The sequence below is a fragment of the Scyliorhinus canicula genome, chromosome 3, assembly GCF_902713615.1.
Source record: "Scyliorhinus canicula chromosome 3, sScyCan1.1, whole genome shotgun sequence".
NCBI classification, from domain to species: Eukaryota; Metazoa; Chordata; class Chondrichthyes; order Carcharhiniformes; family Scyliorhinidae; genus Scyliorhinus; species Scyliorhinus canicula.
In genome coordinates, this window is record NC_052148.1 from 186,674,732 (window position 1) to 186,687,475 (window position 12,744).

Sequence of the window (12,744 nt, forward strand, 5' to 3'; positions counted from 1 at the left end):
GCTGTGGAGCATTTGTGAAGTGGAGAGTGTCATGAGTAGCAAGTATAAAGAAGTAGTCACACCGCAGGCTCAGACTCCACAGGCAGGAAGGGAATGGGTGACCACCAGCCAGAAAAAAGAGCGAGGCAGGCAGTGCAGAAATCTCCTGTGGCCATTCCCCTGCAAAGCAGATATGCCGCTTTGGATACTGATGAGAGGAATGACCTCTTAAGGGAAAGCAGCAACAGCCAAATTCATTGCATCATAGTTGGTTCTGCTTCAGAGGAAAGTGTGAAAATGAAATAGATATAGGGGATAGTCAGGGAAATAGGTGGCTGCAACCGAGACCCCAGGATGGTATGTTGCCTCCCTGGTGCAAGGTCAAGGATGTCTCGGAGCGGTTACAGGACGTCTGGAGGGGTAGGGTAAACAGCCAGTGGTCATGGTACACATCGGTATCAACGACATAGATAAAAAAAAGGGATGTGGTGCTGAAAGCAGAATTATACGGAGTTAGGAGGAAAGTTGAGAAGTCAGACCTCTAAGTTAGTGATCTCAGGATTACCAGTGCCATGTGCTCGTTAGAGTATAAATAGAGGATATATTGGATAAATACGTGGATGAAGAGTGTGAGGGGGGGGTTCAGATTCCTGGGGCATTGGGACCAGTTTCTGGGGGAGGTGACACCAGTACGAACTGGATGGGTTACACCTGGGCAGGACTGGGACCGATGTCCTGGGTGGAGCATTTGCTGGTGATTGTGGAGGGTTTAAACTAATTTGGCAGGAGGATGGGAACCTATGCAAGGAGGCAGAGCAGGAGGAAATAAGGACAAAAGTAAAAGACAGAAAGGGGAATAAGAAAAGTGATAGGCATATAAACCAAGACCCAGATTCAAAACAGGGCCACAGTGGAAAATATTGGGAGTGTAGCTAGTAATGATGAAAAGACAATCTGAAAGACTTTGTGCCTTAACGCGCGGAGGATTCACAATGAAGTAGATGAACTAATGTCATAAATAGACATGAACGGGTATGATATAGTCGGGATTACGGAGACATGGCTTCACGGTGACCAAGAATGGGAAATGAATGTCCAGAGGTATTCAGTATTTAGGAAAGACAGACGAAAAGGAAAAGGCGGTGGTGTACATTGCTGGTCTAGGAGAAAATTAACACAATAGTGAGGGAGGATATTAGCTCCGCTAATGCGGAATCTGTATGGGTAGAGCTGAGAAACAGCAAGGGGCACAAAATGTTAATGGGCGTCATATATAGGCAGTGATATTGTTGGGAATATCATTAAACAGGAAATTAGAGATGCATGTGATAAAGGAATAACTGTACTTATGGGTGATTTTAATCTGCATATAGATTGGAAAATCAAGTTTGCCACAATGCCATGGAGGAGGAATTTCCAGAGTGAATGTGGGATGGTTTTCTGGAGCAACGTGTTGAGGAGCCAACTAGAGAACAGGCCATGCTCGACTGGGTACTGTGTAGTAGAATGGAATAGTTGGCAATCTAGTTGTGCGAGACCCCTTGGGGATGAGCGACCATAATATGATAGAATTTTTCATCAAGATGGAGAGTGTTTCTGAGACTAGGGTCCTAAATCTTAACAAAGGAAACTACAATAAAATGAGGCGTGAGTTGGCTATGCTCGATTGGGGAATGTTACTCAAAGGGATGACAGTGGATAGGCAATGGCCAACATTCAAAGAGCGCATGGAGGAACTACAACAATTATTTATTCCTGTCTGGCACAAAAGTAAAACAGGAAAGGTGGTCAAGGGAAATTATGAGGGAAATTAGGGATAGGATTCAATCCAAGGAAGTAGAATACAAATTGGCCAAGAAAAACAACAGGCGGGATTCTCTGAGCCGGAGGCGAAGTGTTGACGCCATCATAAACGCTGTTGCGTTTACCGACGGCGTCAACATGGCCTCAGGATCAGCAATTCTGGCCCCTACAGGGGATGCGCAATGGCTCCCTTCTCCGCGCCAACCCTGATGCAACATGGCGTAGGGCTACAGGGGCCGGCGTGGAACAAAGGATGCCCCCAGCCCGAGAGGCCAGCCTGCCGATCGGTGGACCCCGATCGTGGGCCAGGCCACAGCGGAGGCCACCCCCAGTGTCGGACACCCCTCCCCCCACAGTCAGCCTCCGGACCTTTCCACGCCGATGTCCCGCCGGCTGAGAGCAGGTGTGAATGGCGCTGGTGGGACTCGGGTTTTTTGGTGCGGCCGCTCGGCATATCCCGGGCAGAGAATCATGGGGGGGGGGGGGCCCGTAGAGCGGCCACCGGCTGGTGCCGCGCCGGCGCCAATGGTGCTGATCCTCTGCTCTGCTGAGATTCGCGTCCTGGCATTGGGGCGGCGTGCCGTGATTCGCACCGCCCAACAGGTCTGAGCTGTTTAGGATTCAGCAAAGAAGGACCAAAGGATTGATTAAGAAGGGGAAAATAGAATACAAAAGTAAGCTTGCAGGGAACATAAACACTGACTGTAAATGTTTCTGTAGGTACATGAGGAGAAAGACTGGTGAAGACAAATGTAGGTCCCTTACAGTCAGAAACAGGGGAATGTATTATAGAGGACAGAGAAATGGCTGAGCAGCGAAATACATACTTTGGTTCTGTCTTCACAAATGAGGACACAAATAAGATACCAGTAATGTTGGGGAATGAAGGGTTTAGTGAGAAGGAAGAACTGAAGGTGATAAATATCAGCCGAGAAATGGTGTTGGGGAAATTGATGGGATTGAAGGCTGATAAATCCCCAGGGCCTGATAATCTACATCTCAGGGTACTGAAGGAGGTGACTCTAGAAATAGTGGATGCATTAGTGGTCATTTTCCAGGATTCTATAGACTACGGGACAGTTCCTGCAGATTGGAGGGTGGCTATCTAACTCCACTTTTTAAAAAGAAAGGTCGAGAGAAAGCAAGGAATTGTAGACCAATGGCCTAACATCAGTAGTGGGGAAAATTCCAGAATCCATTGTCAAAGATTTTATAGCAGAGCACTTAGAAAACAGTGGCAGGATCGGACAGAGTCAGCATGGATTTATGAATGGAACTCGAGCTTAAAAAAATCTACAGGAATTATTCAAGGATGTAACTAGTAGAAATGACAATGGGGAGCCAGTGGTGTATTTCAGAAGGCATTTGACAAAGTCCCGCATAAAAGGTTAGCATGTAAAATTAAAGCGCATGGGATGGGGGTAATATATTGAGATGGATAGAAAACTGACTGGCAGAGTAGAACTGAGAGGAGGAATTAATGGGTCATTTTCAAATTGGCAGGCAGTGACTCGTCGGGTACTGGAGGGATCGGTGAATGGCAGATGCAGTATAATGTGGATAAATGTGAGGTTACCCGCTTTGGTATCAAAAGTAGGAAGGCTTATTATTTTAATAGGTGGATACTCAGTGAGACCTTGGTGTCCTTGTGCATCAGTTGCTGAAAGTAAGCGTGCAGGTACAGCAGGCAGTAAAAAAGGCAAATGGCATGTTGGCCTTCATAGTGAGATGATTTGAGTATCGGCATAGGGATGTTTTACTGCAATTGTATAAGGCATTGGTGAGGCCACACCAATGCAGTTTTGGTGTCCTTATCTGAGAAAGGGTGTTCTTGCTATGGAGGGAGTGCAGCCAAGATTTACCAGGCTGATTCCTGGGATGGGTGGGCCTGTCATATGAGGAGAGACCAAGTTGGTTAGGATTATATTCATTGGAGTTTAGATGAGAGGAAATCTCATAGGAACTTACAAAGTTCTAAAATGATTACACAGGGTAGAAATAATGTTCCCGATGGTAGGGGAGTCCAGAACAAAGGCTATTAGTTTGAGGATAAGGGGTAACGCATTTTGGCTGAGGTTAGGAGGAATTTCTTCACTGAGAGAGTGTTGAATCTGTGGAATTCATGACCAAGAATGTAGTTGAGGCAAAACTTTGTGTAATTTCAAGAAGGAATTAGATACAGCTCTTGGGACTAAAGGAATAAAGGGATATGGGTTAAAGGCAGGATAAAGGTATTGAACTTAATGATCAGCCATGACCATAATGAATGGTGCAGCTCGCTCGAAAGGCCGAATGGCATCATCCTATTTCTATTTTCTATGCCAGAGTCCTCCTTAATTGCTTTCTCCCTGTGGCTGAAGAGCTCCTCCCAGAGTCGCAACACGGATCCTGCCCAGGAAGGGACACAACAGACATGATCTTCACAACATGGTCACTTTCTCCCATATCCTTTGATCCCTTTTTTCCTAAGTGCTATATCTAACTGCTTCTTGAAACCATACAATGTTTTGGACTCAACTACTTCCTCTGGTAACGAATTCCACAGGCTCACCACTCGCTGGGTGAAGAGATTTCTCCTCATTTCTGTCCTCAATGGTCTACCACATTTCCTCAGATTGTGACCACTGGTTCTGGACACACCCACCATCAGGAACATTCTTCCTCCATCAAATCCGTCCAGTCCTGTTAGAACTTTATAGATTTCTATGAGACCCCTCATTCTTCTGGACTCCAGCGAATACAATCCTAACCGATTAAATCTCTTCTCAAACGTCAGTCCTGCCATCCCAGGAATCAGTCTGGTAAGCCTTTGCTCCACTCCCCCTATAGCTAGAACATCCTTCCTCAGATAAAGAGGCCAAAACTGCACACAATATTCCAGGTGGCCTCACCCTGTATAATTGCAGCTCTGCTCCTGTTCTCGAAACCTCTCGCCATGAAGGCCAGCATATCATTTGCCTTCTTTATTGCCTGTTGTACCTGTATGCTTACGGCATCAACACTTTGCCTCAGGGTCAGAGAATCCCGCCCCTTGTTCTCAGAATCAACTAACTCACTATCCACCTTGATTAAGAATTATATCATATTATGGTCACTCATTCCCAATGATTCTCTCACAACTAGATTACCAACAAATCCTTTCTCAGTCCATGATAGCCTGTTCCCTTGTTGGGTCCTCAATGTATTGGTCCAGAAAACCATCCTATATACACTCCAGAAATTCATCCTCTATTTTACGGTGATCAATGACTCACCCAATCTATATGCAGGTTAAAGTCATTCATAATCACAGATGTTCTTTTATCACATGCATATCTTATTTTTCTGTCTAATGCTATTCCCAACATGCTATTCCCAACATTACCAGTGCAGTTTCTTGTGATGACCTTTCCTATGGTCGACAGCAGGGAAATTCCTCTGTTGTTACTGCAATTGGACTGGTCATCTTTTTTGAAGATGGTCACAATTACGGCATCTGAGATCTCCTGGTTTGTTCTCCTCCCTCCAAATAAGGGAAATTAGGTAATATATTTGTGCCTATGGTACTTCTTTGCCATCTTTTCATGCTTTGGCGGAAATTCCATCTGCTCCTAATAGTTTGTTGACCGTTAGCGGTAGGATGGCCTTTTCTACCTTGTCCTGGGTTGGGAGTGTGCAGAAATGGTGGCATGCTGTGAGATGGAGTAGAGGACATTCACGTTGAAGGAGATTTTTGAAATGTTCCTTCCAGTGTGTGTCTTGACTGCCTCTCTGTTTTTGAAGAGCACCTATCCTTTCTTGACCAGCAGTGGGACGGGCTGTTGGGTATCTTGACTGCACTAAAGAAACCTTGCGCATCATAATTTCTCCACCCACCATCTGTTCTTCAGGGGGTGATTGTTTTGCTCGATGCATTAAAAAGCTGAATGCATCCAAGAGCCATAAATTTCCCAAATAAACAATCTGACCTCAGAACTGCTAATCTTAGTGGACCCCTGAATTGAAAACTTAAAATTAAAGTGCTTAAATATATAGCTTTTAAAACTGTTCCTGCCTCCATGTAGCTTCTGTAAACCCGACAGCTGCTGAATCTTGACCACCTCGCACAAAATGTATTAACACATGGAGTTAGGCTTTTAACTAGCCTGCCACACTGTAAACTAGTTTCTGAAAAGAAGAGGAACTGTTTGGACCCCGCTCCCTCTCCTGCCCATGAGAAAATAGCAGAAAGAGTAAGAACTCCGACCATGCCACACAAAAGCCATTTTTTTTTTGCTATTCCACCTCTGTTCCTATCTGTTTCAGGAACAGGAAAATTCCAGCCAAGACGTGCATGCCATTGAGTTAATCAGGTCAAGCATTGAAAGAGAAGTTGGGCCATGGGTTTTGGATCTCAAAAAAACAAATGGCAACCTTTATTGTAAAATAGACTGCAGTGTATCAGGAAGGTGGCTCACCACCACCTTCTCAAGAGCAATTAGGGAAGGACAATAACAATGCTGGCCTGGCCAGCGATATCCACTTTTCTTGAAAGAATAAAAGCGATCCATGTTTTGCACATTCACTGAAGGCAAGAGCACTAATTTCACTCTTACTTTGAATTAAATATTTCTTCAAAACTATATGGCAACTGAAAACATATGTGCATTAACTTCACCTGGGATTTTCCAAAATTTGAAGTGCGTAGAATATTGATATGTAATATATATAACAATAATCAACAATTTATCATGAATAGTGTACACATCATTAAATACTGTAAATGAACATACATACCTGCAGTGTTGGAGAGCTTTTCTCATTGTCACCCCAGCTTAGAACCCAGACTTGATCATGTGATTTATCATAGTGAAGTTTCACTGGAATTGGATCAGTGGCGACAACCTGCAGTGGAGAATGGAATCAAATAAAAGGCTGCTGCCCAAACTCTAAATCAAAAATAAATAAAGAGCCCACATCATTTCCAAGGTTGATAACAACATATTAGAGAAGAGAGGAAATCTTGCAGTCAGCAGGAGAGCCCTCTGCTCACCACGATTTAAACTATCCACTTTCCATTTTATACTGGAACTTTGGACAACCTGGCTCCAGCTTGCCAGTGGTGAACAGAGGGGAAGTTCAAATGGTGAGAAGAAATAAAGTCCTTCTCTAAAAATTCATTCAAGGGATGTGGGCGACTCTGGCTGGGCCAGCATTTATTGCCCATCCCTAATTGCCATTGAACTGAATAGTTTGCTGAGCCATTTCAGAGGGCATTTGAGAGTCAACCATATTGCTGTGGATCTGGAGCACACATAGGTTAGACTGCTCATGGTCATCATTAATCTTTTAAATTTGAATTTGGGTTTTTCCATCTACCATGGTGGGATTTGAACTCACAGTGGAGGCAGAAACCAGAAACTCTTTAAAAATATACCTGGATCTGCACCTGAAGTGCTTTAAAGTAAAGGATTATGGACTGGGTACAGGAAGGTGGGATTAGAAAGGGCACCTCGGGCTGGTATGGACAAGGCAGGCCGAAAGGCCTTGTTCGGTGCTGTAACTTTTTTATGGTCCTAACACTACACTGGGTTTCTGGATTACTAGTCCAGTGACAATCCGACTACACCACCACATCCTGACAGACTGGAGGCTTGTCTTTAAGTTATTGATTAGCAATGTTTTCAAATAGATCGATCACCACTTGGTGATGTTCACCCTCATTTTCACCCTGCCTGATACTTCTCAGCTCTCCCTCATAACTTGCCAACCTTCAACCCACAACAAAGCAAGGGCCTCCCTCACCTCGCCCTCCCCAAAAAAGCTCACCATCTACACCCCTTGAGAATGTACAAGCCCTCACTTATGATCTGACAATGCCGAGTCCTCAAAATGCACACCCCAAACCCTCCCCCTTCAACTCCTGACGCTCACTTCTCAGCTATCCAACAGATACCACCCCCTCCTTCGACCAAAAGCCCCAATCAATACTAGGTCTCCTGCTCCCCCCCCCCCCCCCCCCCCCCCCCCAATCTGACAATATTAGCTCTCCTGAAACAGGTTGGAGCAAAGGCAAGGGTGGTTGAGTAGTTGAAGGGGTGAACATTGTGAAGGAGAGGAGAACATTGTGGTAGGGGGTGAACATTGCTAGAAATGAGATGTGCATTTTCAGGGGAAGGGGGTGCTAAAAATTGTTTGGCAGGTTGGGGAAGTTACTGAGAAACATCAGGAGCAATTCTGAATTCTGTTGGGGGGAGAAGGAGAGCACGTGGCATCGGCAAGGAGGGGAGACAGAGATGTGCGGCAGGGAGGGGGGTTACGAAGATGTGTCGGCAGGGAGGGAGAGACGGAGTTGTGTCGGCAGGGAAGGGGGATACAGAGATGTGTCGGCAGCTAGGGGAGACGGAGCTGTGTCGGCAGGGAGGGGGAGACGGAGATGTGTCGGCAGGGAGGAAGAGACGGAGCTGTGTCGGCAGGGAGGGGGGAGACGGAGCTGTGTCGCAGGTAGGGGGAGACGGAGCTGTGTCGCAGGGAGGGGGGAGACGGAGCTGTGTCGGCAGGGATGGGGAGACGGAGCTGTGTCGCAGAGGGGGAAAAACGGAGCTGTGTCGCAGGGAGGGAGAGACGGAGCTGTGTCGCAGGGAGGGGGAGACGGAGATGTGTCGGCAGGGAGGGGAGACGGAGCTGTGTCGGCAGGGAGGGGAGACGGAGCTGTGTCGGCAGGGAAGGGGGATACAGAGATGTGTCGGCAGGTAGGGGAGACGGAGCTGTGTCGGCAGGGAGGGGGAGACGGAGCTGTGTCGCAGGGAGGGGGAGACGGAGATGTGTCGGCAGGGAGGGCAGACGGAGCTGTGTCGGCAGGGAGGGCAGACGGAGCTGTGTCGGCAGGGAGGGGAGACGGAGCTGTGACGGCTGTGAGGGGGAGACGGAGCTGTGTCGGCAGGGAGGGGGATACGGAGCTGTGTCGGCAGGGAGGGGGAGACGGAGCTGTGACGGCTGTGAGGGGGAGACGGAGCTGTGTCGGCAGGGAGGGGGATACGGAGCTGTGTCGGCAGGGAGGGGGAGACGGAGATGTGTCGGCAGGGAGGGGAGACGGAGCTGTGTCGCAGGTAGGGGAAGACAGAACTGTGTCGGCAGGGATGGGGAGACGGAGCTGTGTCGCAGGTAGGGGGAGAGACGGAGCTGTGCGGCAGGGAGGGGGGATACGAAGATGTGTCGCAGGGAGGGAGAGACGGGGTTGTGTCGGCAGGGAAGGGAGATACAGAGATGTGCGGGCAGGTAGGGGAGATGGAGCTGTGTCGGCAGGGAGGGGGAGACGGAGCTGTGTTGCAGGGAGGGGGAGACGGAGATGTGTCGGCAGGGAGGGGAGACGGAGCTGTGTCGGCAGGGAGGGGGGAGACGGAGCTGTGTCGCAGGTAGGGGGAGACGGAGCTGTGTCGCACGGAGGGGGGAGACGGAGCTGTGTCGGCAGGGATGGGGAGACGGAGCTGTGTCGCAGGGGGGGAAAAACGGAGCTGTGTCGCAGGGAGGGAGAGACGGAGCTGTGTCGCAGGGAGGGGGGAGACGGAGATGTGTCGGCAGGGAGGGGAGACGGAGCTGTGTCGGCAGGGAGGGGAGACGGAGCTGTGTCGGCAGGGAGGGGGAGATGGAGCTGTGTCGGCAGGGAAGGGGGATACAGAGATGTGTCGGCAGGTAGGGGAGCGGAGCTGTGTCGGCAGGGAGGGGGAGACGGAGCTGTGTCGCAGGGAAGGGGAGACGGAGATCTGTCGGCAGGGAGGGGAGACGGAGCTGTGTCGCAGGTAGGGGGAGACGGAGATGTGTCGGCAGGAGGGGGGGAGACGGAGCTGTGTCGGCAGGGAGGGGGAGACGGAGATGTGTCAGCAGGGAGGGGAGACGGAGCTGTGACGGCTGTGAGGGGGAGACGGAGCTGTGTCGGCAGGGAGGGGGATACGGAGCTGTGTCGGCAGGAAAGGGGGATACAGAGATGTGTTGGCAGGTAGGGAAGACGGAGCTGTGCCGGCAAGGAGGGGGAGACGGAGCTGTGTCGGCAGGGAGGGGGAGACGGAGATGTGTCGGCAGGGAGGGGAGACGGAGCTGTGTCGCAGGTAGGGGGAGACAGAGCTGTGTCGCAGGGATGGGGAGACGGAGCTGTGTCGCAGGTAGGGGGGAGACGGAGCTGTGTCGGCAGGGAAGGGGGAGACGGAGCTGTGTCGCAGGTAGGGGGAGACGGAGATGTGTCGGCAGGGGAGGGGGGAGACGGAGCTGTGTCGGCAGGGAAGGGGGAGACGGAGCTGTGTCGCAGGTAGGGGAGACGGAGATGTGTCGGCAGGGAGGGGAGACGGAGCTGTGTCGGCAGGGAGGGGGGAGACGGAGCTGTGTCGCAGGTAGGGGGAGACGGAGCTGTGTCGGCAGGGATGGGGAGACGGAGCTGTGTCGCAGGTAGGGGGAGAGACGGAGCTGTGCGGCAGGGAGGGGGGATACGAAGATGTGTCGCAGGGAGGGAGAGACGGGGTTGTGTCGGCAGGGAAGGGGGATACAGAGATGTGCGGGCAGGTAGGGGAGACGGAGCTGTGTTGCAGGGAGGGGGAGACGGAGATGTGTCGGCAGGAAGGGGAGACGGAGCTGTGTCGGCAGGGAGGGGGGAGACGGAGCTGTGTCGGCAGGGAAGGGGGAGACGGAGCTGTGTCGCAGGTAGGGGAGACGGAGCTGTGTTGCAGGGAGTGGGGAGACGGAGATGTGTCGGCAGGAAGGGGAGACGGAGCTGTGTCGGCAGGGAGGGGGGAGACGGAGCTGTGTCGGCAGGGAAGGGGGAGACGGAGCTGTGTCGCAGGTAGGGGGAGACGGAGATGTGTCGGCAGGGAGGGGAGACGGAGCTGTGTCGGCAGGGAGGGGGGAGACGGAGCTGTGTCGCAGGTAGGGGGAGACGGAGCTGTGTCGCACGGAGGGGGAGACGGAGATGTGTCGGCAGGGAGGGAGAGACGGAGCTGTGTCGGCAGGGAGGGGGGAGACGGAGTTGTGTCGGCAGGGAAGGGGGATACAGAGATGTGTCGGCAGCTAGGGGAGACGGAGCTGTGTCGGCAGGGAGGGGGAGACGGAGATGTGTCGGCAGGGAGGGAGAGACGGAGCTGTGTCGGCAGGGAGGGGGGAGACGGAGCTGTGTCGCAGGTAGGGGGAGACGGAGCTGTGTCGCAGGTAGGGGGAGACGGAGCTGTGTCGCAGGGAGGGGGGGAGACGGAGCTGTGTCGGCAGGGATGGGGAGACGGAGCTGTGTCGCAGGGGGGGGAAAACGGAGCTGTGTCGCAGGGAGGGAGAGACGGAGCTGTGTCGGCAGGGAAGGGGATACAGAGATGTGTCGGCAGGTAGGGGAGACGGAGCTGTGTCGGCAGGGAGGGGGAGACGGAGCTGTGTCGCAGGGAGGGGGAGACGGAGATCTGTCGGCAGGGAGGGGAGACGGAGAGCTGTGTCGCAGGTAGGGGGAGACGGAGATGTGTCGGCAGGGAGGGGAGACGGAGCTGTGTCAGCAGGTAGGGGGAGACAGAGCTGTGTCGCAGGGAGGGGGAGACGGAGCTGTGTCGGCAGGGAGGGAGAGACGGAGCTGTGTCGCAGGGAGGGGGAGACGGAGATGTGTCGGCAGGGAGGGGAGACGGAGCTGTGTCGGCAGGGAGGGGGAGACGGAGCTGTGTCGCAGGGAGGGGGAGATGGAGCTGTGTCGGCAGGGAGGGGGGAGACGGAGCTGTGTCGGCAGGGAGGGGAGAGACGGAGCTGTGTCGCAGGGAGGGGGAGACGGAGATGTGTCGGCAGGGAGGGGAGACGGAGCTGTGTCAGCAGGTAGGGGGAGACAGAGCTGTGTCGGCAGGGATGGGGAGACGGAGCTGTGTCGCAGGTAGGGGGAGAGACGGAGCTGTGCGGCAGGGAGGGGGATACGAAGATGTGTCGCAGGGAGGGAGAGACGGGGTTGTGTCGGCAGGGAAGGGGGATACAGAGATGTGCGGGCAGGTAGGGGAGATGGAGCTGTGTCGGCAGGGAGGGGGAGACGGAGCTGTGTTGCAGGGAGGGGGAGACGGAGATGTGTCGGCAGGGAGGGGAGACGGAGCTGTGTCGGCAGGGAGGGGGAGACGGAGCTGTGTCGGCAGGGAAGGGGGAGACGGAGCTGTGTCGCAGGTAGGGGGAGACGGAGATGTGTCGGCAGGGAGGGGAGACGGAGCTGTGTCGGCAGGGAGGGGGAGACGGAGCTGTGTCGCAGGTAGGGGGAGACGGAGCTGTGTCGCACGGAGGGGGGAGACGGAGCTGTGTCGGCAGGGATGGGGAGACGGAGCTGTGTCGCAGGGGGGGGAAAAACGGAGCTGTGTCGCAGGGAGGGAGAGACGGAGCTGTGTCGCAGGGAGGGGGGAGATGGAGCTGTGTCGGCAGGGAAGGGGGATACAGAGATGTGTCGGCAGGTAGGGGAGGGAGCTGTGTCGGCAGGGAGGGGGAGACGGAGCTGTGTCGCAGGGAGGGGGAGACGGATCTGTGTCGGCAGGGAGGGGAGACGGAGCTGTGTCGGCAGGGAGGGGAGACGGAGCTGTGTCGCAGGTAGGGGGAGAGACGGAGCTGTGCGGCAGGGAGGGGGGGATACGACGGAGATGTGTCGGCAGGAGGGGAGACGGAGCTGTGTCGCAGGAGGGGGAGACGAGTGTCGGCAGGGAGGGAGACGAGAGTGTCGGCAGGGAGGGGAGACGGAGCTGTGTCGCAGGGAGGGGGAGATGGAGCTGTGTCGCAGGGAGGGGGAGACGGAGATGTGTCGGCAGGGAGGGGAGACGGAGCTGTGTCGGCAGGGAGGGGGAGACGGAGCTGTGTCGGCAGGAGGGGGAGACGGAGATGTGTCGCAGGGGGGAGACGGAGCTGTGTCGGCAGGGAGGGGGGACGGAGCTGTGTCGCAGGGAGGGGGGACGGAGATGTGTCGGCAGGGAGGAGACGGAGCGTGTCGCAGGTAGGGGAGACGGCTGTGTCGGCAGGGATGGGGAC

At 53.2% G+C, this 12,744-nt stretch overlaps 1 protein-coding gene across 1 annotated transcript in view; it reads right to left on the reverse strand.

Annotated features, from left to right (window-relative positions):
- Window positions 1-12,744, reverse strand: part of LOC119963175 (follistatin-related protein 5-like) — an 877,034-nt gene that overhangs the window by 26,855 nt on the left and 837,435 nt on the right. The window contains 1 exon segment of the mRNA XM_038791890.1: window positions 6,538-6,645. Within this exon segment, the coding sequence (XP_038647818.1) occupies window positions 6,538-6,645 (108 nt within the window).